General features: G+C 36.1%; 1 protein-coding gene across 1 annotated transcript in view; it reads right to left on the bottom strand.

Moving 5' to 3' along the window:
- Positions 1-3,970: 3,970 nt before the first annotated feature.
- The window catches only part of LOC109215886 (sacsin), a 42,847-nt gene continuing 21,512 nt past the window's right edge, over positions 3,971-25,305 (bottom strand). Inside the window, exons 6-13 of the mRNA XM_019380005.1 lie at positions 23,101-23,321; positions 21,509-21,780; positions 17,438-20,459; positions 17,220-17,352; positions 10,080-10,594; positions 8,968-9,870; positions 7,045-7,236; positions 3,971-4,566 (exon numbers count right to left, since the gene is read on the bottom strand). Of these exons, the coding sequence (XP_019235550.1) occupies positions 4,369-4,566; positions 7,045-7,236; positions 8,968-9,870; positions 10,080-10,594; positions 17,220-17,352; positions 17,438-20,459; positions 21,509-21,780; positions 23,101-23,321 (5,456 nt within the window). The 3' untranslated portion in view covers positions 3,971-4,368. The remainder of the gene's footprint in view (positions 4,567-7,044; positions 7,237-8,967; positions 9,871-10,079; positions 10,595-17,219; positions 17,353-17,437; positions 20,460-21,508; positions 21,781-23,100; positions 23,322-25,305) is intronic.

Below are 25,305 nucleotides of genomic sequence, written 5' to 3'. Positions count from 1 at the left end.
AATCCATTTTATGCGGTCCGCAGTGAGGGTTTGAGAGGAGTATATAAACAGGACTTTTCAGTTATTTTACCATTTTCAGAAACCTAAAACATAAAGAGCAATTTTTCAAGCAGTCTTTCTTTCCCCAAAACACAAGTAAGTAATTTTAAACTCATTTCTTTCACTTCTTAACTTCTTTTTGCAAGATTTCATCCTAGAATATAGGATTTTCATGGTGAAATTGGGAATTTTGGGTAAAACCTAAGAATAATGAAATTTGGGGATTTAGACCTCAAATTGAGGTCGGATTCCAAAACCAATTATATATTCGGGCTCGGGGGGTGGGTAATCGGGTTTTGGTCTAAATTTCGGATTTGGACCAAGCGGGCTCGGGGTTGATTTTGACTTTTTGGGAAAAACTTTAGAAAACCTATTTTCATGCATTAGAATTGATTCATTTAGCATTTATTGATATAGTTATGTAACTTGTGGCTAGATACAAGCGAATTGGTGGTGGAATCAAGAGGTAAAGCGGTAGTTGAGGCTTGAATTGTGTTCGTGGCATCGAGGTAAGTGTTTGGTCTAACCTTAGCTTGATGGATTAGGAGTCGTGTCCTATTTGCTATGTGTTAATTGTTGATACAACGTATAGGCATGGTGACGAGTATCTATACGTTGGTGTCAAGCATGCCCGTGAGTCTTATACTATGATTAATGTGACTCCGTTTTGTATTATACATGCCTTATGTGATATTTCTATTGTTGAACAAGGCTTGTGGAAGTAAATTTGGTAATTGAACATTTAAGAGCGTTGGCTCAAGTTGTGAGTTGATTTGTGGAAGTATTATTGGTACTTGAACATTGTAGAGTGTTGGCTCAAGTTGTGAATTGAATTGTGAAAGTATCATTGATAATTGAGCATTATAGAGCATTGGCTCAAGTTGTGAAATGAGATGTGAATTAAATGTGAAAAAGAGAAGTCTCCCTTGCCGAGACATTGTTGCTTTTAATGTTATTTTCTTTGCCTGGATATGATTGTTGTACTATTGTTCCCTTGTCGGGATTTTATTGTAATTTATTTATTTCCTTGCCCTTATTGATTGTGATTGTTATTTGGGTGAGGAAGAGCGTTAAAGCATGAAGGGTGATGCCGTGCATTGTTTTGGTGAGAGAATGTTAAAACATGAAGGGTGATGCCGTGCATGATATTTGTGAGAGGGCATTAATGCACAAAGGGTGATGCCATGCTGCACGATGTACCATTCTGTGCCTTTATATGAGTGATAATGCACGAAAGATCATTCCGTGCCATGATTTTGTGAGGTAAGAGTACGAAAGGTGATGTCGTGCCAATTATATTGATATTTGGTGAGGACAAGAGTAAAAGCACGAAGGGTGATGCCGTGCACTTGTCTTGATTTCCTGATTATTGTTGATATTTGAGTTATGGTGTTCTTTACGGTTATTTATTTGTTTCCTGTTGTTACTTGATATCCCCGCAGCATGTCTCTCTCCCCCTTTTATTGTTAAATTGTAAATTCCTGCCTTTATTCTTCCATTGTATATGATTTAATTGCACAGGTTTATTTGGTAGTTTGGTCCTAGCCTCGTCACTACTTCGCCGAGGTTAGGCTAGGCACTTACCAGCACATGAGGTCGGTTGTGTTGATACTACACTCTGCACTCTTTTGTGCAGATCCCGGTGCTATAGCTTTCGGACCGTAGTGAGATTGCTCCTTCTTGTTCATCAGGCGACCCGAGGTAGTCCTGCAGGCGTCCGCAGGCCTTGGCGTCTCCTTCTATCCTTTTACCCTGTTTCTTCCATGTATTTCCAGAGATAGCGTTGTATTACTTTTTTAGACCTTTATTTGTAGTACTCCTAGACAGTCTGTGAAATTGTGACACCAGTCTTGTGTAGTTTTGTTATGGATTGGTATTGGTAGTATTATTAAAACATTGCAATTCAGTCCTCCGCTTATTTAATTCTGTTGTTTATTAAATGTTGGTTCTTAACTGTTAACGGATTAAAATGGAAACAAGGTAAATAATTCAATTGGTTGGCTTGCCTAGCTTTCACTAGTAGGCGCCATCACGAGTCCCGAGGGTGGGAAATCCGGGTCGTGATAATAATATAAAGAACTATCAAATAAAGTTCTAAATTTGAATTAAGGAAAGAAATTATTAGGCATGAATTGATATTTATTCCAAAACATAAGATAAGAAGCAACAGGAAAAAAGGATTTTCTTTTTATCATCGTAAACCATTTCAAAATGATATTTACGAAAAATAAAGATAAAAATAAAAATCATTACTATATATGTGAGAATATTTTATATATGCTTGTTTAAAAGTTGAGAGTATTGCAAAGATTTGAGTCAATATGGGCATGTTGGGTTACAACCCATTGTTTAGCCCATCTTAACCCAACGTATCTTAACCTAAGTGAACTTTGGACAGGGTTGGCAATGAACCATTTAATGAGTCAGCCCTCTTGACCAGCCCAAATACAGCCAGACAACCCATTTGTCACCGCTAAATTTGAGTGTATTAGGAAGAGATGGAAATTTTAAACCAGAACCCTACTTATTCTAAATGAAGGACAATTCTTGTTCCGAGAAGAGTCCACCAAAAATTTCTTTGAGAGTTCATTTCAGTGGCATAACCAAGTTAACTCGGTAACTATTTGTCTAATCTCGCCATTTTTAAAATTAAAATGTGATATTTAACTAAAAATACATATAATATGATAATAATCCCCTCACATTATTGTATAATAATAGTGATACTTAGATTGCATTGTGACGTTTTTGAAGCTAATTGTATTGTTTACTTGTGTAGAAGTGATTGGAAGAAGAATGGAGGAATAATGAAGCAGTGTCATTGCTCGTGCCCAACACTCACTATAGCACCGAATTTTAGTGCTATCCCAGTGCCTAGTAATCCAATATGGAACTCAATTTCAGTGCTATCCTCAGTGCCTAACACTCATCATAGCACCCAAAGTTAGTGCGGCTCACCTAGTATATTTCGAAGGCAAGTTTTCCCTGTTTTGCTTGTACTTGGTTAAAATCGTCTAGGACTTTTTCTACACCTATAGATAGTCCCTAAGCGCAGTTTTTAAGGGGAATTCAACCAGGGGAGAGCAAGGAGCGGTTGTGGAGGCCGGAGTTCATTGTTTCTGTTTTTTTTCCACCAAACTTAGTAATTTTTATGTTTCTTTGGATGATTTGTTGTTTGGTTACCATGTCATGTGGAGCTAAACTTCACGTTCTAAGGTTCTGATTCTTTCATGACTATTGTTATTCGAATATTGATTTTGGTTTCTTACTTTATCATATTGGCTTATTTATTCAATCTTGCGATTAATTATTTGATTGCTTGATCACCAATTGAATACTATATACGAATCTAGAATTGAACTTGAAAGTGAGAATTCTAGATTACATATGTGATTGAGTAGAGCAACTTCTTGAACCTAGGCATCGGGGAATGAATTAGCGGTTAGGATAGACCTATGCCTAATTGCCTTATTTAGTTGATATACATGAATTATAAATGCATTCTTGTTATTTCTAGTTCCATAGACATAGGCGTTAGGTTTGCTTGAATAAGCGAGTAAAAACTTGACAGATTCTTATGAGTAATATTAACCCTGTCAACCAATAAACTAGATAAATTAGTTAATCAATTCAAGTGAAGAATACAATATAGTTGTTAGATAGACCATAACCCTAGATCGTTTTCATCACAGTGATAACATACGAAGTTGAACTTCCTCTATTTAAAGCTCATTATTTGTTTTCTTTTTGTTTTAGTTAGTTTAGATTCAAATACTTTTGGTTTAATCCTTATTTAGATAATTAAAATAATCTGATCTAGTTAATAGTTGATAACAAATCCTCTTGGGTTCGACGCTCTATCTTATCACTTTATTACTTGACGATCGCGTATACTTGCGTGTGCGTTTGGCCGCAACAAAACGCGATGCTATAAAAGCATAAACTTTTCAGTTCTGATTTGATTTCTAAAATGACATCATTTAGAATATCATCGCAAATTTCTGTACATGATTAGACCTTATAAACAAAGATTTTGTACATGATAAGAATATAAGATGCCCTATCTATACAAGTAACTCAAAAGTGGAGCTCTCTATATACCGCTCCATCTGCAAGAATTTCTTTTTTGACACGAAATAAATCGGGGCTTTAATATGGTATCCAAAGTAAAGCTCCTTGGCAACTGGGAGAATAATTCAAATATCTCTCAAATAGAGACCCTTCAAAACTGCATCAATTATCCTTTAGCAAAGAATATCATACCAGGCAAATGAATAACACCAATGAAGTTCACGGTAGGAAGGTAGGTAATTTGCAGCAACAATGTATTCAGGGCCGGAACATTCTCATAACCTTAGAGACTTGAAGCCGACAGAACGGACACCTGGAAACTGCAGACGAGCATCTACGACAAAGCACATGACCACAAGGGACTATAGTAACGTCAACTTCAGTGTTGAGACAGATGCGGCACAACCATGCTGCTTTAGCGGTGTCAGCTTCTTTCGTAGCCATGTCAAACTTTTCCTGCAAATTCATAAGGTTCACCAAGTTCATATTCTAGATTTTGACCGTCTACTCGACATGCAACAATATTTGTAACTTTGAGAGGCCGATTCATGATAATATGGTAGAAATTCATAGGGACCAAGAAAATGACATTCTGTTTCTAGAAAAGCAACCACTAAAAAAGAGGTGGGGGTGTTAGCATTATATTGACATAGTTCATTTCTACTTCACAAATAAGGACAGTATTGTGAATTGTCTTTAGCATCTCATGAGTTCATAAGGCAATTAGCAGCAGATTTTAGCAGAAACTTGATAAACTTTTTATCAAATACTGTTTCGTGGAACCTCAATTACAACCAACAAATTTGTATGAAAAAATCTCATAAAAAAGGAGAAGAAACTCGATACTCATTCCAAACAGTGTGTTGGATTAAAGAAAGGAGACGAAAGAAAAAAAGCCTGTTTAGGAGAAAAGAACAGGGAGGAGAGGGAATGATATAGAGCATTAGGTGTTTTCAGTCGCTTGCTATAGAAAAAACAAAGTACACCAGTTAATTTAAAACCCTTCATATGTATCTATTTTTGTCGGCCACGGTCAATGTTGGCAGCTAAAAGTTACTTCCCATTCTGTTTCTAGCCAAGAGCTAAAATAAGTGTAAAATAGAATTAAAGACAGAAAGGCTGAGTTTTTGTTCACTACCTACACTTTCGCTTTCACTCCTCAACATTAAATCCGAACTTGCAAAAATTTAATCAATTCCTCTAATTCAACTTTTCCTCTTCTCCTATTCTCTATTAAAGCTATCCATTCTAACTGCTGTGATGTACCACAGATGTCTCTTCTCAGCATGATATACTCGAGGAGATAAGGATGACAAATACAAACCTATTGATGCTCCTATGAATCCTAATGTAAAACTTTTTCCAGGTCAGGGCGTGCCTCTTAGTGACCCCGAGAGATGCAAAAGATTAGCTGAAAACCCAAAAAAAACAAATTATCTTACTGTAACAAGCCCTGATATCAGTCATTTTCAGATAGTCCATGTGAAACTCATCGAAGATGCGTTAGTCTGTATCCTTTGTTGAACTAAATTTGCTCCAAGAAAATGGCTACTTAATCAGGATCGAAGACATGAGAAGACTATTGGGTATATGGATATTGTGTTATAGTTGGAGGCAATTTAGTATTTTGAAAGACCAAGAAAGGTGTAATTGAGTGATTCAATGCTAAAGCTGAATATCCATTCATGGCAGTCGTGAACTCATAAGGACCGAACAAAGCTAGAAAAATTGAAGTCACCACTCAAATTTAACTTATTTGTGATAATCAAGTTGTGCTCCATATCGTTTCAAATTTAGTATTCCATGAAAGGACTAACAACATAGAAATTTATTGTCACTTTGACAGAAAAGTCACTCTCAGAAGTTACTGTCATGAGATCTGTAAAGTTCAATGATCAGCTTGCAGACATATTTACCAAATATCTCGCACATCCTCAAGTTAGTTATTTATGTAGGAAGCTCAGCACATACGATGCGTATGCACAGCCTTGAGGAGGAGTGTTAGATAGGCTAGTGTAGCACTATACATATTAGTGTCCCACATTGGACAAGTGTAAGCACTCATTGGAAAACATATATATAATTAGATAGAAGCGTCAGGTGTAAAAGCCACGCATTCCCATAATTCTCTCGACTACTATTTCTCACGCTATTATCCTTTCATAAAGAAAGATGATAAAAATACTTCAAACTATTTTTACACAAAGTAATATCTGAAAATTTCATGCAGGATAAAAACCTTAATATTCCCAAAAAATAGCCTCTCAACTGTATGGTATTAATGATACAAGACAAAATCAGCCCATACATGGGGAGAAAAGTTATTCGTGAAGTCATTCTATCAGCACCATTGATGCAGTATATTCACGCTATAGTGCTTTGATCAAAGTTGCCTCCTATGTTCTTTGTTTCGTTGTCAGATAAGAGAATAGTCAGTATTGTCCCTTAATTGGTGACAGGCAATGTTACTTGATTCTTTGCTTTGCATTTTCTTTTGGACCACAATGTAGAATCCTAAATTCCTTAAGTTAGGGTTTGAAAGATCTTTGTTTGCTGTAAACGAAGGTTTAACTCTCCTCATCACTAAACTTCAGCATTTTGCTTTTAATTTTTTTTGGGTGATAAGCAGGTACCTTATCTATTTCGAATTTGTAGACTCTCGAGGTTGGGGAAAATATGCAAGCATGGCATTCTCTTTGCCTAAGGACACGTGTGCATCAATGCACAAAGAAGAATTGGTGGAGGGGCGAAAAATATGCAAGCATGGCATTCTCTTTGCCTAAGGACACGTGTGCATCAATGCACAAAGAAGAATTGGTGGAGGGGCAGCATGATCATGTAGTAGTAGGAAAAAATGCTGCGAGAACCAGAAATGGCAGATGTGCACTGAACAAGGAGAGATACATGAAATTATACATAGTTCACATTAGATACCTGCTCGAGCAAGAGTGCTGCTTGGGACTCCTTGAATTGCTCTTGCAATGTGATTGTTGTTTCTAGTAATGATTGCTTCTCCACATCCATACTGATTCCTGCTGCAGAAAGCATCTCCTGAACTGCCTGGACCAATTCTGCAGCAGACACTCGGCCATGCTGGAGTGCTTGAAGCTGCTGCCGCTGGTTCCCCTATCAGAAGCATCACTTAACTCAATAAGTAACAAAATTTCAGATCAATTTCGCAAAAAAATAGACCTTGAGCAAACTATTTGTTAGAATCCCAGTCGGTTAACTGTATGGACTATTTTCTCCTTATATGGCCCTTTTAAAAAAAAATTATTCTCCTTATATGGCTTTGGACAATTTTCAGCACTTGAGCTAACTTATAGGTGAATTAGGTCTCATTTTTTCTCAAGGCACATGTTATGCTACTCCACGCTTCAGATGTCCACCCCTGGGCATATGAGGGTTGTTATAATCCTTACCAATTAAGCGCATGGTCCGTGTTGAAGACATAATTAAGTAAATAAAAGTGTGTTCTCTCTAACAACTTAAACTTTTAGATGAGATTGTCACACACTTCAACATGGTATCAGAGCAGGCAGAAGTCCTGAATTGGAGTCTCACCGCCACTCAATATGAAAAAGAATTTCTACGTGCTTGGCTCATCAAAAAGAATCAAGCCCGCGCGTGAGGGGGGCGTGTTGAAGACATAATTAAGTAAATAAAAGTGTGTTCTCTCTAACAACTTAAGCTTTTGGTTGAGATGGTCACACACTTCAACAGGCCGTAATCTCTTTTTTATCGTTTTGGACGATCCTCACCAAGCTTTTAGGGTAAGTTAGATCCTACAATATTAAAAAAAAAAAAAAGAAAAGTGGTAAAAACACCAACCATAGAAGTCTTGTTCTATTGGAAAATGAGAAAGAGTTCCTCTAAAAAGCACAACGGATTTTAAGGACGCATAATTTGACATATTTTGAGTCTTATTTATCTAAAAGCAACAAAGATACCTATTGACGCTGAGCTGTGGATCAAGGAGCTCTTTCAGAAGGATCCCTAAAAGACATATATTCACACACCATGCTAAAGAAGTGGTTTTTACTAGGGTTCATATTAAACGTTGGTTTGCTGAGTTGTTCATATTTATGAATTCCAACACTGTAAAGGGAAACAATGAAAAAAAGAAGACCAGCTGCCCTGAATAACATCCAAGCAATCTCTTTATTTTATCTTACTCGAAGAGGCTTACATATACCGGAACGGAAAGGCTTTCCGAGTTTCACTCAGAAGTAACATTTGGGAAAGAACAAAAGATTGATCTCTTACTAGAGAGTAGAAATTTTCAGATCAAGAGAGTTAAAAAAAAATTCTATAGCAGGAAAGATGAATTCAAGAACTAAAGCCCTCAGGTTGCGACAATTTCTCCACTGAGCTATCTTAGAAGGAACAAGGTGAGATGCAGAAAGAGCAGTGGAAATTTATAATGCAAAGCTCATGGTGCTCAAGTGATCCAGCTATTCAGGTGCTAGCTACTACATAGAAACACTGAAAAGAGATGCATTGTAGCAGCAAACATTCTCAAAATAGGAAATTTTGTATCTTAAAATAAATTCAAACAAGTCAAAATGTAGAGAGGATTCTCTAATTTCCTTTAGCACACAATACAGTGCCAACGCGTACACCATCTTTCAGGTCCATAGTTTCTCCCTTAATAACAAGGATGACCTCACTCCACAAATAAAAACTATAGACTTTCACCTTATTCTTTATTCCACCCATGAATATCAAGGGCATAAACTGGAAAAGTTATCTACTAGTTTTGCTGACATGTTTTTGCTCAAATCACTAAAAAAAGAACTGCTACTATAAAATGTAAACCATTGGATTCTAAATCAGAAATTTAGCAAGGATATGTACCTCAGAAGGTCTTGATTTAACTCTTCCAGCAACACCTTCACTCCTGGTACTGTCCATTGTAACAGAATCCTCCAAGAAATCAGCAGAGAAATCCTCACCAGAGACTGTGACACTTTTGAACGAGAAGACATGAGAAGACAGACTAAGCTCAACCAAGCCCGGTGATGTTTCTACCTTGAATCTGTAGAGTGCTTGGCCTGCTGACGGTCTCACATTCTCTATAACCCTACCATACCTCAACTTTTCTCCATTCTGCTGCCGCCAAGCTACTATTTCTCCAGCATAAAAAGGTCTTAATGGGTGAAATTGCACTTGTAAAGCATCTTGGGGTAATAGTTCCCTGCCAAGAAGACCATCTTTTTCACTTTTGCTTCCATTAGCTTGCATCTGAGAACAAAGTTTCAAGATATCGACAAGGGCAGTCTCAGAGCCCTCAGGACAGAGGAATAGAGAGCCCATTGGTAATGGGATGGGGAAGTCCAAAACCCTGCTTACAGCAATTGCTATTACATCAGCAATAGAGACATAGTCTGGTGGTTCGGCAATCAGCACAGAAGTTTTACACTGTTCAACAAAGTAAAGGGCCCGGTTACGTGATGTATCCTTCCACTCCGGGAACAACGATTCCTGTCTAACTTGAGTTATATCCAAAGATTTTGGAAGGAGCACAAAGCGTGTATATAGACATTGAACAAATTTCAACTTCTCTGCAACCAATTTCAATGAACTTCGCATGACCTCAAAGGTAGCCTGATCAATGCTAGGAATGTTGCTTGCCGTGCTACTGACCACAGTCCACATTGCAGCTTGAAAGGATCTGCTCAACAACTTGTGCCTTATAGCCTCTACTGGAACTGATCCAATGCATTCCAAAGTTTGCAAAGGTTCTTCACAATATATTTCCTGGAAATAGCCCATTAACATCGTATAAGAGACCAAAATCTTGCGGGAATACAGTAAGAACTTGTTAGTGTAGATTTAATCATTCAGAGAAGAAATGGAGGTGAAAAATTCAAGTACATATAGCAAACATGAATTCTTCATTGCACGAACATGACCAGAATCTTAGGTAGAGTAGAAATTTATATAAGTAACCAGATCCTCTTGGGTACCTCTATAACCACATCCGAAAGCTTTTTTATTCCAAAGGCAATGCATAACTTTCCAGGGAGATCTTGGTGGACAAACCTCAGCTTGGAAATATCAATATACTTGATGTAGCTAGAACCATAAGAATCGATGTATACACATGACCTAGCATGTACAAGTCTGCAATCATTATCAGGGACAACTGCTTCAGAACACCAAGCGCTCATGTCAGAAGTGTTTGCTTGATCACAGATGAAATGCAAAATTTCCATCACAGCACGGAATTCATTTGGATTTAAACGCTGATATCCACATGCTTTTTGAAGATTCAAAAGCAGGGTCTTTGCGGAAGAGATAGAAAGATTGTCCTGAAGGCCCAAGTCTTTAAGGATATTCACATAAGGCAGGTAGAGTGAAGGGAGTTCAAAAGCAAATGGGGAAAGATTAATTGTCAGACGTGTGAAAAGGCAGCTTGCTGTCACCAAACGTGTACCATTTGCGGCAGGCATGAAGGCCACTAGACGCAATGCCTCCCTGTCTGGCAAGGAAAAGAAAAGATGCAGAACAAAATTTCATCAGCTGACAAACAGAACCAGAAATCGCATAACACAGCTTATCTACTTCAAATCAATATAAAGCGAATGAAGTCAGTCTTTCAGGAGAAAAAGAAAGCAAAAATTCCAAACTGAAATGGTCAGGTATCCTTACTACTCATGCCACCAGCACTCTTACAATGGGAAAGCGAACCTTGCCGCCTAAGCCAACTCCTTAAATCCACCACTCCTATGGTTCGTGTGATAGTTTTAATGACGAATATATTACTCATAAACATGGTTCAAACTTGTCTAGTAATGCACTGATTGACATCAATATTCATTGCTGCCATATCAAATTGCCAATATGTTTCCAGGTGTGCCTTTCTTTAATTGACATGTTTACGACACATTTGGGGAAAAGTTTCACTTATGAGAATGCAGAAGGCAATGACATTTGGCACATTATGCTAAGTGAAGAAACCACAGAATTACCTAATCATAAGATCCTTGACTCCTTCTCCAGACACTCCCTACACAGCCAATACTAATTAATACTTTCAAAGTTACTTGAAATAAGCACCTTGAGGTGAGGCAACTCATGCACCTCAATGCACCAGGGGCCTTGATTGTCCCAAAACACTTGTTGGTCATAATGGGAAGCAGATCACCGTAAAGCACTTCGAAAAAAGGTTGATTCATTTTACAACTTACGCATATGTCCATCAAATTGATTTGAACTATATAAGTTCTGAAAGTTAGTAGAAGAAGATGATAATGGAAGAAGCAGCCCATGAAACAAGAGAGGCAAAACACGACATCGTTCTGCACCATATGGCTATATCCATATGAGTCTCAAAATATGCTTTAATTTGGGATAGGAGGCAATTCACTCTCTTCTTTGCTCTATAAGTTTGGTTAAATGATTTTTTGATTCTCATAACAAGCTTGTGAATTCAAATCTGTAACTTATAGTACGTCATTTTTGCCTTTCTAAACTATTATGGCTCTAAATACATTCAATTGGCAAAATAATTTATACACATTTAGTGTATTTTGTTGTCCAATAAATTGAGTAAACTTTATGTCCGAGAATTAAAACACAATAATTAAGTATCACTATCCCCACGTGCTAGTGCTGGACTCGAATCCAACTACCATTACATGAGTACCAGACATGAATATGACAATAAAAACACGTAGTTCATGTGCTACGCAAAGAATTCGTATTATATTCCAGATTATTCTGTCGTCCAGGCTTCAACAAACTAGGAAATTCAATAAAACCAAAGTAAGATCAATTTATTGCAAGTCCAATTTATTACTCTGTATAACCAGATTGCATCTGCTAAACAGTACAGTCAAATGAATCAATGCTTTCTCTGCTTCTTGAACATAGTAACTAGAAATGAACAATCAGTATACATGTTCCAGTCATTAATTTCTGGAGACCTATATGTTGATTTAAGCTCGCTGTGCACATACGTACTGCAGAGCACCTTTTATTCCTCATTATGATAGCAAGATATTGATCTACTTCCATGACAGCTTAATGACAACTTTTACAACCCACCTACTATAAGATTCACTGACAAACATAAAAAATGCAACTCGATGCTTGGATCATCACCAAACGCCAAATTAATCATACTATGCAATGAAATAATGTAGCAGTGATTGAGCCAATAAAAGAAGAGGAAGTGCTAATCACACAAACGAGTTCCCAAGCCTCCAGCCATACTTTTCCAATAAGTTAGTGTTAAACAGTTGTAAAGCAGGGATGGGATAACGATTAGAAAGGAATCAACACATAAGTCACCAATGCAATCATTGCTACAATGTTTGACAATACAACTAAATGTGATATAAGGGCTAACACAACATATAAAGTACCTTCATAGTTGGATTTGTAAGTCAGCATTCTAAATGAAGGGAATAAAATCAGCAGGGAAGAGGGTTGCTTTATCAACTTGCTATACCAACGAAATGGTTTGAAGTAAATTGCTTCATCACCTTTTTGTTTATACTTGCTAGATAGTTATGTAACTAATATATAATTAGTCCTAGTCCCACATGGAATAGGAATAGAATATGTATTGTGTATAGTTATAAATAGGGCTCATTGTATTATAATTAATTGAGAAATAAGATATTCTTTCATGTGTTAATTCTCACATGGTATCAGAGCGTGAGTGAGAAACATCTAGGAAAGAAAACCCAGCCAAGCAGTCGTCGTGCTTCAATTTCTGGCGACCTTTTATAGTTGTTTTGCGTTATCTCCTTTTTTCTTCAATGTCATGCAAAATCGAACACTACCACAAGATTCCCCTATCACAGGCGACCATACCCCACAAAACCACACCGGCAAAAACCAATCCACTCGCATCCCAGACAGTGGAAAATTTGGCATCTCAAACTACGGAGAATAGACGAGGAAAAGCTCATTTTGGAAGATCTCGACCCAAATGTTTTATTGTAATAAACTTGGACACACTCGTAAAACTCGCATCCCAGACAGTGGAAAATTTGGCATCTCAAACTATGAAGAATAGACGAGGAAAAGCTCATTTTGGAAGATCTCGACCCAAGTGTTTTATTGTAATAAACTTGGACACACTCGTAAAATGTGCTATTCTTTATATGGTCGACCACCCAGAAATGCTCATATTGCTCACACTGAGACCATAGGTAACCAGAGTTTTTTTTTTATTTGAAGGGGAATATAATGAGTTCCTTCAGTATCGAGCAAGTAAGCAGACATCTCTATAAGTAGCCTCAGTTGCTCAGACTAATACTTTTGTTGCCGGTAATTCTTTTGCTTGTGTTTCCCCGTCTACTATTCTTGGACCGTGGGTGATGGAATCAAGGGCTTCTAATCATATCTCTGGTAATAAATCACTTTTATCGAATATTATGTATTCAGTCTCTTCCCGCTGTTACTTTAGCCAATGGGTTCAAACTAAAGCAAAAGGAGTTGGAGAAACTAATCCCCTATCTTCTATCACTCTAGATTTTGTTCTTTATGCCCCTATCTGTCCTTTTAGTCTTGCATCTGTTAGTCATTTGACTCGTGCCCTCCATTGTAATATGTATTTTATTGATGATTCTTTTATTATGTAGGACTGTAGTACAGGACAGACGATTGGCACAGGGCGTGAATCACAATGCCTTTACTGCCATAATTCACTCAATCTCTCCATGTCATGTCCAGTTACAGATCCTCCGGACCTAATTCACAAACTTTTAGGATATTCGAGTTTATCCAATCTTCAAAAGCTGGTGCCTAGTTTGTCTTCATTAGATTGTGAGTCGTGTCAGCTTGGGGAACATACCCGAACTACCTTTCCGCTTGCAGAAGTTTATATGGAGCAACCACCTGGTTTGTCGCTTGGTGGAGTCTACTGGCCTTGTATGTCAGATGGGTCGGTCACTCTATGGTCTAAAATAGTCTTCTCGAGCCTGGTTTAGTAAGTTCAGCACAGTTATTCAGGAGTTTCACATGACTCATAGTGAAGCTGATCATTCTGTGTATATTATCGGCATTCTGCTTCAAATCTCTGTATTTATTTGGTGGTTTATGTTGACGATATTGTTATTACTGGCAATAAATAGGCTGGTATTACTAAGTTAAGCAACATCTCTTTCAACAATTTCAAACTAAGGATCTGGGCAAATTAAAGTATTTTCTAGGTATTGAGGTCGCTTAATCTAGCTCAGATATTGTAATCTTACCACGGATGTACACCTTAGACATTCTTGAGGAGACAGGAATAACAGGATGTAGACCTGCTAACACCCCTATGGATCTAAATTCTAAACTTCTGTCAGGACAGAGGGAGCTGCTTAGCGATCCTGCAACGTATATGCGGCTGGTTTGTAAATTAAATTACCTCACAATGACTAGACGTGACACTTCCTTTCCTGTGAATGTTGTCAGTTTATGGATTCTCAACGTGATAGTCATTGGGATGCGGTTGTCCACGTTCTTCGATATATAAAATCAGCTTCGGGCAAAGGATTATTGTTTGAGGATCAAGACCATAAGCAAATCGTTGGATACGAAGATGATGATTAGACAGGATCACCTTCTGATAGACGTTCTACGTCTGGATATTGTGGTTTAGTAGGAGGTTATTTGATATTTTGGAAGAGCAAGAAACAAAATGTGGTTGCTCGGTCTAGTGCAGAAGCAAAATATCAAGCAATGACTATGGCAACATATGAGCTCGATTGGATCAAACAATTGCTCAAGGAGTTGATATTAACTGAAATCAGCAAGATGGAACTTGTGTGTGATAATCAAGTTGCCTTTCATATTGCATCGAATCCGGTGTTCTATGAGAGAACTAAACACATTGAGATTGACTTTCACTTCGTTAGAGAAAAGATACACTCAGGAGATATTGCTACAATGCTTGTGAAATCGAATGACCAGCTTGCAGATATTTTCACCAACTCCCTCACTAGTCCCGTATTAGTTACACATGTAATAACTAGTTAATTATAATAACTATACACAATACATATCCTATTACTATTTCTTGTTGGACTAGGACTAATTACATGTTAATCTTATAAAATTATTATCTAATATATGATATTATTTTAATAAATATTAGGTGTTATTTTATTATTTGATGTAGTGTGCACAAATATAATAAAATCTATACAAAATCAGAGATTATACATCATATAGTAATCAAATAAATTATTTGTTCCTTATTTATTCTTTATTAAATTAGCTAGTACTTAGTACTATACGTTTAGTAATGTGACTTTTTATTAACTTGTCAATTGCTTATTATTTTTTTTGGTCGAAATTATTTATTATTTTGATACTACTTCTCCATTAATATAACATAGATATATATTTTCTTACTCTAAAAGTATTTTTATTTTTTTTAAACTTATGTTATACTGTTCAAAATTCTTCAATGGTCTAAATTTATCAGTAATTTTTTGGGGTGTTATTTATTTATCTTTTATTTTTTAATTAATTCGAAATATAAATATCATAAAATTATCTTTATCCCCCTCTTTTTGTACATTCTTTTTTAATGTAATATTTGATTAGCTTTCCTTTTGTAGTTTACTGAAAGTTTAAATAATTTAATATTGTTTTACTAAATTATAATTTTGTTTTTTTCAAAAGTACAAAGATATAAGCCTTTTATTATTATTTTTTAAAAACATACTAATATTTTTATTAATTAGTAATTTTATATATATATATATATATATATATATATATATATATATATATAATGTGCTTATCTTATGTATAATATATTAATAGTATCTTTATATTTTTTGTATTTTTTATTATGAAATTATGAGTTCTCTTTATTAATTAAAATTTCTTACATGAGATATTTAATTAGTATACACGGTTTTACGCTATCGCTTGATTTTTTTTAGTTTTCTTCCTTTATAACTATTTGTTTATTATGATTTTAGTTATGTGTATATGCACGACTTTTCTCATCATAATTCTAATTATAAGTCTTATATTTTTATATTTTGCAATAATTTATATGTTATTTCCTTTTTTTTTTGTTCCTTGCTTAAGTAATCATATTATCCATTACTTAATATAATTAAATTCTCATATGAATTTTAAATAAATTACCAATTTAATATAATATAATGAATATAATTTTGTATTACTCTTGAAAGTTGACTTTATCCTGTATGACTTTCTCATAATTATTTCGATATTTAAATTTATCAATAATATTTTCGAGTATTATTTATTTACAATTAATTTTATCAAATAAATCTAAAGTGTTGACAGAATCAAATTATATATATCTATTCTCCTCTTTATACATTAGTTTTTGTTCTACAATATATTAATTTTTTACATATAGTGTTTATCTATAATACGAATTATTTTTCTAAATGGGTGGTGTGAATTAGTTCAAAGGTTAAACAAAGAAGTTCTTTTATTATATGTCATAATCTACTAAGAATTTTAATAATTATTATGTTTATATTTTATTCAATAAGAAATTAAATTGAATTATTCTTCACGTTTGTATTTAATATGAAAGTTTAATTTATTTTTATTAAGATTACTACTCTTTTATTTACTTATTGAAATTATTGTTTATGTTTGTCTTTAGTTTTATCTATTATTGTATTTTTAGTTACATGATCTTATTAATATAGCATGATCATATGGATTATTACTCAAAAACTTTTTCATCTCAAAAAAACAAATTAGTCTTATCATTTTATATATCTCTACATTGAAGTTATTTATTTATATATATTTTTTCTTTTTTATAATAGTTTTCTTAAAAATATATAGATATTTGATTATTTCTAATTCAAATTCAAAAGAGTAACTAAGTATTAACTAACCTAACTTATTTTGTCCTAAAATTTGACACTTATTGAATTTTGATTGTGACACTTGGCATCATCACATTGATTTGCTTCTCCTATTCTATATAGATAGATTGATAAATGATATATTTTTTCCTGTGCTAATTCTCACAATACTAGTTTGCTGCTAGAAGTCCCTAGAGTTGAAACCAAAAGGACTTTGAACGGAAGTTGACTGACCTGATTTCTCCCAACAGAAACATGTGGTAACCTGAATAGAGACAAGTGAAAAGCATGTACCTGCAGAAGAGAGAGAACTCCAGACTCTGTCCAGGTACTTTAATACATCAAAGGAAGCTTCATCAATTGTCTTTAGGCCTGCAGTAGCTGGCCAATGAGCAAGCGTGTCTTCACCATTATTTCTTCCAATAACCTACAGTAACGGTTTCTCTACATAGTTAAATGACTTAATAATGCGGTATCATTGAATATAACTAAAACTGAAATAACCACCGTACCTGGAGGTGCCTCAAAACTGTAGGATAGGCTGGAGGACTTCTCAAATTGAGAGCCCCCCAAGAGTATTCTGGTGGGACAATACTCTGCCTAGAAAGCATGGGAGCACAACTCCAAGCAAGTTGCCAGTCCTTTAAAATAATAGCTTCAGAGTATGAGCACAGCACTCGCTTTCCGCTTCTCATACCGCCCACATTTGGGAAGCCTTTCTCAGCAGGTACACATGCAATCTTCCCAAAAATATTGCAAAAGTGGTTACTATAAAGGACAGCGAAGTTTGATATTATAGCTTTCACAAGGCTTTCAGCCAACAACCAGATTTCAAATGATACTCCATCCTGTGAGCTGAATAAATCTTTCTCAAGATCATCAGTAATCCCTGCAGGCGGCATGAAGTCTCTTCCAAGTGACTCAACTCTCTTGGCACATTCAAGGATAACATCAGATTCAGCTGAAGTGCGAAGACCCACCTTCTTCAAAATGCGTAGCCATCCTTCAGAAATAAACCTTTCTCCAGGAAATTTTATTCTCATGCCTGAGAACACTGATGCTAATAAAGCATCACTGGGATCAAACAGATTGTTAGGTTTAAAGAGTTCTGCAGACATTTCATCAGCGCTTCTAACAAATTTGGTCTCCTTAAGTACTTCAATAATTGATGAGTCTTCTTGTAGATCCTGCCAATTTGAGTATAGGTATATTAAAATATCTTCCTGTACAGACTGAGGCTTTCCATCGAATCCAGGCAATCCAAATTTGACAAAAATCTGTTGATCATGCAACTCCGGGACCCCAAGGGCTCGAAAAAGAGGTTTCACATTAGAATTAGTGGACACAGATAGACAGCGTTCATCAAATGGCTTAAGAAAGGTATTAGAAGGAATCATACAAAGGTCATGACTCTGCAATCTCGTATAAGTTCCCACAACTGTCTTGTATATAGGCAAATCACGCAGTACTTCAAGCTCTTCTCTTCCATAGCCAGAGCTATTGGCAGAAAAATCAGAAGCAAATAGGGCAAAAAGCTCATCACGTTCAGAATCTGGAAAGGAAGTGAGTTCCGGAAAGTAGCCAGAATTTTTAGCTGCGACAAGCTTGGATGCTATAACTTGACCTAACGAGTGCTCCTCGCTGGGTAAACATTTGCAAGGACCAGCACAATCCAAGAAAGAGGTATCAAACATGGGTATATTGCACTGGTTCAGCAGCGACGTCAACCAAGGGCATTTTCTCTCTGCAACTTCAAATGATAAGCTGTAGGATTGAATCTCTTCAGATTCCAAAGGTAATCCAGACAGATCAGCTTCTCTGCTTCCCCTGTCATCAATGGGTGGAATAAAAACAAGTTTTCGCTCCTTCACACGGCATAGGACTGGACGACCAAGAAAAGCAGGAATAAGAGGCCAATCAGCAAAAAGTGCCAGGTCATCTGAACAGTTATCGACCATCTTCCAGAAAAGTCTAATCCAATTAGGAGAAGGACCACATTCACTTGCGGAAGTAGCATTGTTCTCCCATGAGAACCAGGGTGCCATCTTTGAGTCCACCACATGATTTACCCAGTTTTCATGGAAGAGAAACCTCATATGATTTGCCAGCAAAATAAGGGAGAAACTTTGCAGCTTTAATAATGACTGAATCGTGCTGTTAGAGAAAATGTTCACCAATATTGATCTCTCCAGTATTTTAGGATGAATAAATTTAGCAGCTAAGGAAATCATTAGTGATTGTTGGTCTTTGTTTCCAACCCAAAGTTCAGTAGCACCCAACCTAGCAAGATGATTTGTTCCTGTTGGACAGGGTAACCCTCTGAGTTCACCAGCTACAGCTAGTAGCTTCTGATCAATTCTATTTCTGATACTATCTCCGATGGTTCCCGGAATAATATTCCTTTGAGATAAAGCACCCCCTCCACGACCAATATCTTCAACAACAACCCGGCCTAGATCAAATAAGGCCTTCCCTAAACTTGTCATCATCTCAATGGCGTCTCCTCCTGAACTGCTTGAAGGTTGCAGAGTGTTGCGACTTCTAAGAGAACTGGAGCTTGATTCAGAGAAAGAATTCGTCTGACCTTCAGTAATTTCCTTAACAGAACCTAAGTTGCTAATGTCTCTGGATGAATCAGGCCCACTTGGTTCACAGGTCTCTAGAAGCTGGATAATATCTGATAAGCAGTACTCAAGTACATCTACATAAGTCTCAACTGATCTGAGAACAATAGATGTTGAAGAAGCCCGAAGAAGGTCTCGGACCATTTTAGGTTTGATTTCCCTGACAGTAACCCCTAAGGCTTGTATTTCACTCACCAACTCCCATGGTACAGAGAAAACTGGATAATGTTCTTTCACGAACGCACAAACTGTAGCTGGAAGCAAGCCACCCTCCACTCCACTTCCAGGCTGAGAAAGAAACATACCCTCCTCAGCCTTCACTAGATTTCCTGAATACAACTTCCAAACAGGAAGATCGATAAGACGAGCATAGAACGGCTGAATAACTTGCTGAGTAATACATTCCCAATCTGATTTGCAAACCTTCACTGACGTGGAATCATTTCCAATTTTCTCTTGTTCAATCAGCAAATTTCTAGTTGACCTGGGCCAAAATGAATAGATCTGATCACCATAAGCGTTCAGAGTCAAACTGACAGCTCTGGCCATACTAGGCTCCAGAAGAGATGTTGATGGTTCCCTCCTCAACTTTTGCATTTCCAATACCAGCTTCAAATAAGAATCACGAACACAACACATTAGTTCTCGATTCCAAGCTTCAATCAATTGATTTCCAGCATCAAACCGCGACCCTGCCAAAGCCTCCATTTCTTGGTCCTTGAAAAGAAAGCGTCCCTGATTATGACATACTAGGAAATATCCAAGTATAGTGACTGGTATGTTTATAGCACTTGACAGTGGAAGTGGGGACATGATAGAGCTTGACGAACAAGTATTGCTAGGCTGGCCATTTTGCGATATCAGTGCTGCGACACCACCAACAGGTGTAAGGTTGTATGCCATGTACCGCCTGCAAACTGCTAGTAAGCGACCTGATGCCCCAAAAATGACAGATTGATGGAGAACATGCTAATAAGGGAATTGTTACAGTAAAATATCAAAGGATATTATATGGTTTGGGGGGTGGAGGGGGAATGGTGGATTCAAGCGCGAATTACAAGCCTAAAAAAGTGTATTGTATTCTTTTTTCCACTAGGCATCCAAATTTCTAAGGATAATCAAACAGTCCTCAACTGTTTTACACAACAGGCCATTATCTGTTCACGCAGACATACTAGAATGATTTTCAATTACACATATTTTAAGAAAAAAGCTAGGATTAGATCTGTCTATGAGTTTACTTGATTAGCTGAACAAGTACGATATTCCTCAAGGAACTGAATAACCATCTGTCTAGTTTTAAAAATCAGACTAAAAGGATGCCAGGCCTACCGGAAATGATATCGGAGGATTGTACTTTTACGTAGTTCTAACTGGATATTACATTTGAAAATGAAAGTTGTTAGATAGTTTATGTATATATTAGTATACTTGGTCCTGATTGGAATAGGAAATAGGAATATCATGGATTTGTAGAGTGTAGATATAAATAGACTCCTTGTATTATTTGTAGAGTGTAGATATAAATAGACTCCTTGTATTATAGTAAATGAAGCATATCAATAATATATATTTCCCGTGCTATTTCTCACAAAAGCCCAGAAATGATAATAAAAAGAAACTACTGTTAGAGACAGACAATCACACAGTTAAACACATATTCCATTCTAGTTTGTCCAAACCTCCCTCATTGCCAGTCCCAAACAATGTCTAATTCCCTTAAAGCCCTACCATATTGGATTTTTTATAAATAAGTCTAATTCCCTTCAAGCTCTACCCTATTGTCTTTTTTATAAATACACTTCTGATGCTAACTTATACCTTTTTACTTCTCCAAAAAAACAGTACTACTTTCTATGACCACCAGGTGTGCCCAAGTCAAAAGAGGACCACTCACCTTCGGGTATAGGGAAAATAAAATTGCTCACTGTACATAGTTCAATTCATCTAGCAATCTACCTGTCAAGTGCCATGTTTCTTGTTTGTCCTGAACCCAGACTAAGCACAACAAGCCAACGGTCAACTATTTTAGTTCCTTGTTTCCAAAAATTCACATCTATGACTTGTAGCTTGATTGCAGAATTTGAGCTACTGAATAGACTAGATATCTGGAACTTTTTCCACTTCTTCTCCGAGAAAGGGTTTCTACTAACTGAATACAACGGATCAACGTCAACAGAATAATCCAAGGATGGTTGAGGGCTTCCTTGCTCCCATATTGACAAAGAAATCTGAAAAATATTGTTTCATGAAAAGAACAATGTTATACAGATCAGATCCACACAAAAATATGCATACAGCAATTCCAAATTGACATTGAAATCTGAAAATGTTGTTTCACATACTGAACAAACTTATGGAGATGAGATCAATAAAGGATATGTGAACATTAATTCAAAATATTAAGCAAAAGCTTGTGCGAAATAAATCAAAGGATAATTATCCATCCTTAAGGATAAGTAGAATTAAAACGTATCCACTCAATTTTAGCCAGCCTAAAAAGAATGAAGTTTATGGGAGATTGGCCAAGACCATGGAGTTTAAATGTAAACAATTAAGAGATCTAGGCTCAATTTTTCAGGAGAATGACACAACAGATGAAGATCTATCATGTGGAATTGAATAAGAAAGCTGAAATAGAGGAGTGCTACTGTAGCAGTATGCAATAGGGCCCTACCTAGCAAGATGAAAGGAAAGATATACAGGAAAATGGTGAGACCAACAAATTTTTAATGGGATTGAATATTGGGTCTTTAAGGCTCAGTATATCCACAAGATGAATGTTGTAAAAATGCGGATTTAGATGGATGCGAACTCATACTAGATAACACAAGATTAGAAATGATAGAAGGTTGCTCGAGACAATATTATCATGCCTATGTAGACCTCCAAATACATTAGTCTGTAGTTGTAATACCATGAAAACTTATTGTGTTAACAAAGATAAATCTAAGACCACATGACGAAGTTTTCTCAAAAGACCTACAGCTGTTAGATTCCATGTGGATTTTGACGAAGGACATAGCACAATGGAAGCAATATCCATACAGACAATGCCAACTAGTTGAAATTAAGGTTTAGTTGTCATTTAAACACTTACATTGGGCAGTGTTTGACATGAGTTTTTTAAAGTTTAGTTAGAGATTCTATGTCAGTGTATGGTTAATTGCGAAATTTAGAAATCCCTAGTTTTGCGTAACCTCTAATTTGTCCTAAAAACAAGTTAATTTGTTCAGGAAATAAATGGTCCCAAATGGACAGAATAGGTACGAGAATTCACATAAACCCAACTAGTTTGAAATTGAGGCATAATTATAGTAGTTGTTTTTGGAGAATTGGTTTTAAAATGCACAAACATTTATTTACAGTTATTTACTTTTAGCCATGACAAATAACTCATCACGCCAGATGATCTATAACTGGGTACTTCATAAAAAAATCTATATTTGGGTAACCACTCTCAACAGGTAAAGGATTGGAAATAAACTAAGGTACCACTTTAAAAAGTTAAAGGTATTAACACATCCAACTTGAAAATAGAGAAGCATTACCTGCAAAACTGACTTCAAAAACAAGATCGTTGCAGAAGCATTATTTAAGAATTTATCAAGCATCATTGAAATCTTCTTCAGGCCAAATTCAACTCCATCTTTCATGCATTCTGGTGAAAAAGGCATGCGTATGACAGTAGAATTGGACAATGACCATGGCACATTTTGATCAATCAACAAGGGACTGAATTGATCACGGAATCGCTCTGTCAAATTTGTCCCTGCACCAAGCCAAGAAAATAATCTCACTCATCAATGCCTAACAATGTTGGATGTAATACTTGAAACCCTCAGAAAGTCTTATAGAGCACATGTTAAACAGAGATGAGCTTGGTTGATCGAGCTGAACCAGAAGTTCTGGACAGTGAAAGCAAACACAAAAACAAGATTTCTGAATATTTAGCTAGGAACACATCAGCAGCTATACCCCATTTGGACAATATTTGGTTAAAATTAAAACAACTGCGCATTTGAACTTGAAGTTGGAAAAAAGTATTTGGAAGCTAGTTTGTGTTTTGGATATGAACTTCACTTGGAGAAAAGTTGGAGTAGACTGTTAATCATTTCATTTGAAATACTCCTCAAACAATTTTATCAACTTCAAATTCTCTATTTCAAGTTGAAGTTGAAAAGATGGACAAAATAATAAAATAAACATTGATTCAATATTTGCATATAATATTTGGTTTGAAGTTCCAAAAAAGGTCTATGTAGATGGGATTTGGAGACATCTCCCAACACAATTCACTTTATTGATTCCAGGGTAATGAACACGTTTTAGATCAGTTATGATTTTTGTTCTATGGTCTGACCTCATAACATGTTGATACCAATCCCAGTCGTGATTTCACCCATTGCTTTAATTTATTATTCTTTAGTTTCATGTAATCAATTTTACCATCCATATTAACACACATAAAGCAACAATAACTTCTAGAACCAGCCCTGGTGGATTATGTCAGATAGTTTTTAGTTTCAAGTGGTGACTTTAGGAACTTTTTTAGTTCTTGATCTTTCAAGAACACGTTTCTTGATCTAAATTCGTTCTTTTGATATCATAGAATCATAACTTTCATTGAACTGGTGCAGCATGCCAGCATCAATATTTACTTGTTTTGAATGAGTAAATAGTCTTTCTTATAGTTCAGATCGTCATCTTTCACCTTGTTTTGAATCATCAGATTTCGAGTCCTAAAACTTGAGATACGCTGTTTCTTGAAATCGACACACAATCCACGTTTTCGTTCAAGATTTTGATCCTGGTCAGTTGGTTCTTTGTTAACTCGAAGAATCACATCAATTTGGTAGCAGAGCTATAACCCACAGGTCCAAAGGTTGAGAAATCATCATGTCCAAGATTCAACCAAGAGTAAGACTCTTGGTTCAAGAAAATGAAGAAACGAGACAACATGAATCTTGTTTCCACACTAGATGTACCTCCCATGGAAAAGTTAGTTCATTGATCATTGACCGTGGGAGTCACATAAATATCGTTTCTGAAAAGATGGTTATCAAGCTAAGTTTGTCAACCAAACTTCATCCATATCCTTACAACATCAAAGTTGAAGGTGATGATGGTTTAGAGGTAACTCGTCAATGCCTAGTCTCTTTTTCTATTGGCAATATCTATAAAGACCAGATTTGGTGTGACGTAGTGAAGATGGATGCATGTCACTTATTACTTGGAAGACGATGGATGTATGATAGGAGTGCTAAATATGATGAAGACCTTAACACCTATTCTTTTACAAAGGATGAATGTAAGATCATTTTAGTACCATTGAATCGCGAAGAAATTGCTAAAAATCCGAAGCCCAAGAATGATTCTTTTGTAACCAAATTACAAACAATTGGTCCAATCAATAGAGAAAAGTCTTTGAATGTTGGTATTACTATGGAAGAGCACAAGAAGGAGGAGCATGCCCTAGATCCACAAGTTGAGAATTTACCTCCGACGTTTGATGATGATCTGTTGGAGCATCCCATATGTGAGCTTAACTTTTCACCTAATAGAGATGCTCAACATAATATTGATTTGATTGTTGATTTTATCCCTCCAAACGAGGCAACATATCCCATTAATCCAGAAGTCCATGAAATTTTGCAAATACGAGAGGAAGGGTTTCTTAAAAAGGAGTCCATAATGGAGAGTTTGAGTTCATATTTTGTTCCAGCTTTTTTCTTGCCCCCAAAGGATGATTATTT

Source organism: Nicotiana attenuata, unplaced genomic scaffold (assembly GCF_001879085.1).
Source record: "Nicotiana attenuata strain UT unplaced genomic scaffold, NIATTr2, whole genome shotgun sequence".
Lineage (NCBI taxonomy): Eukaryota > Viridiplantae > Streptophyta > Magnoliopsida > Solanales > Solanaceae > Nicotiana > Nicotiana attenuata.
The sequence above is the reverse complement of the archived record's forward strand: the minus strand, read 5'-3'. Positions and strand labels throughout refer to the sequence as shown.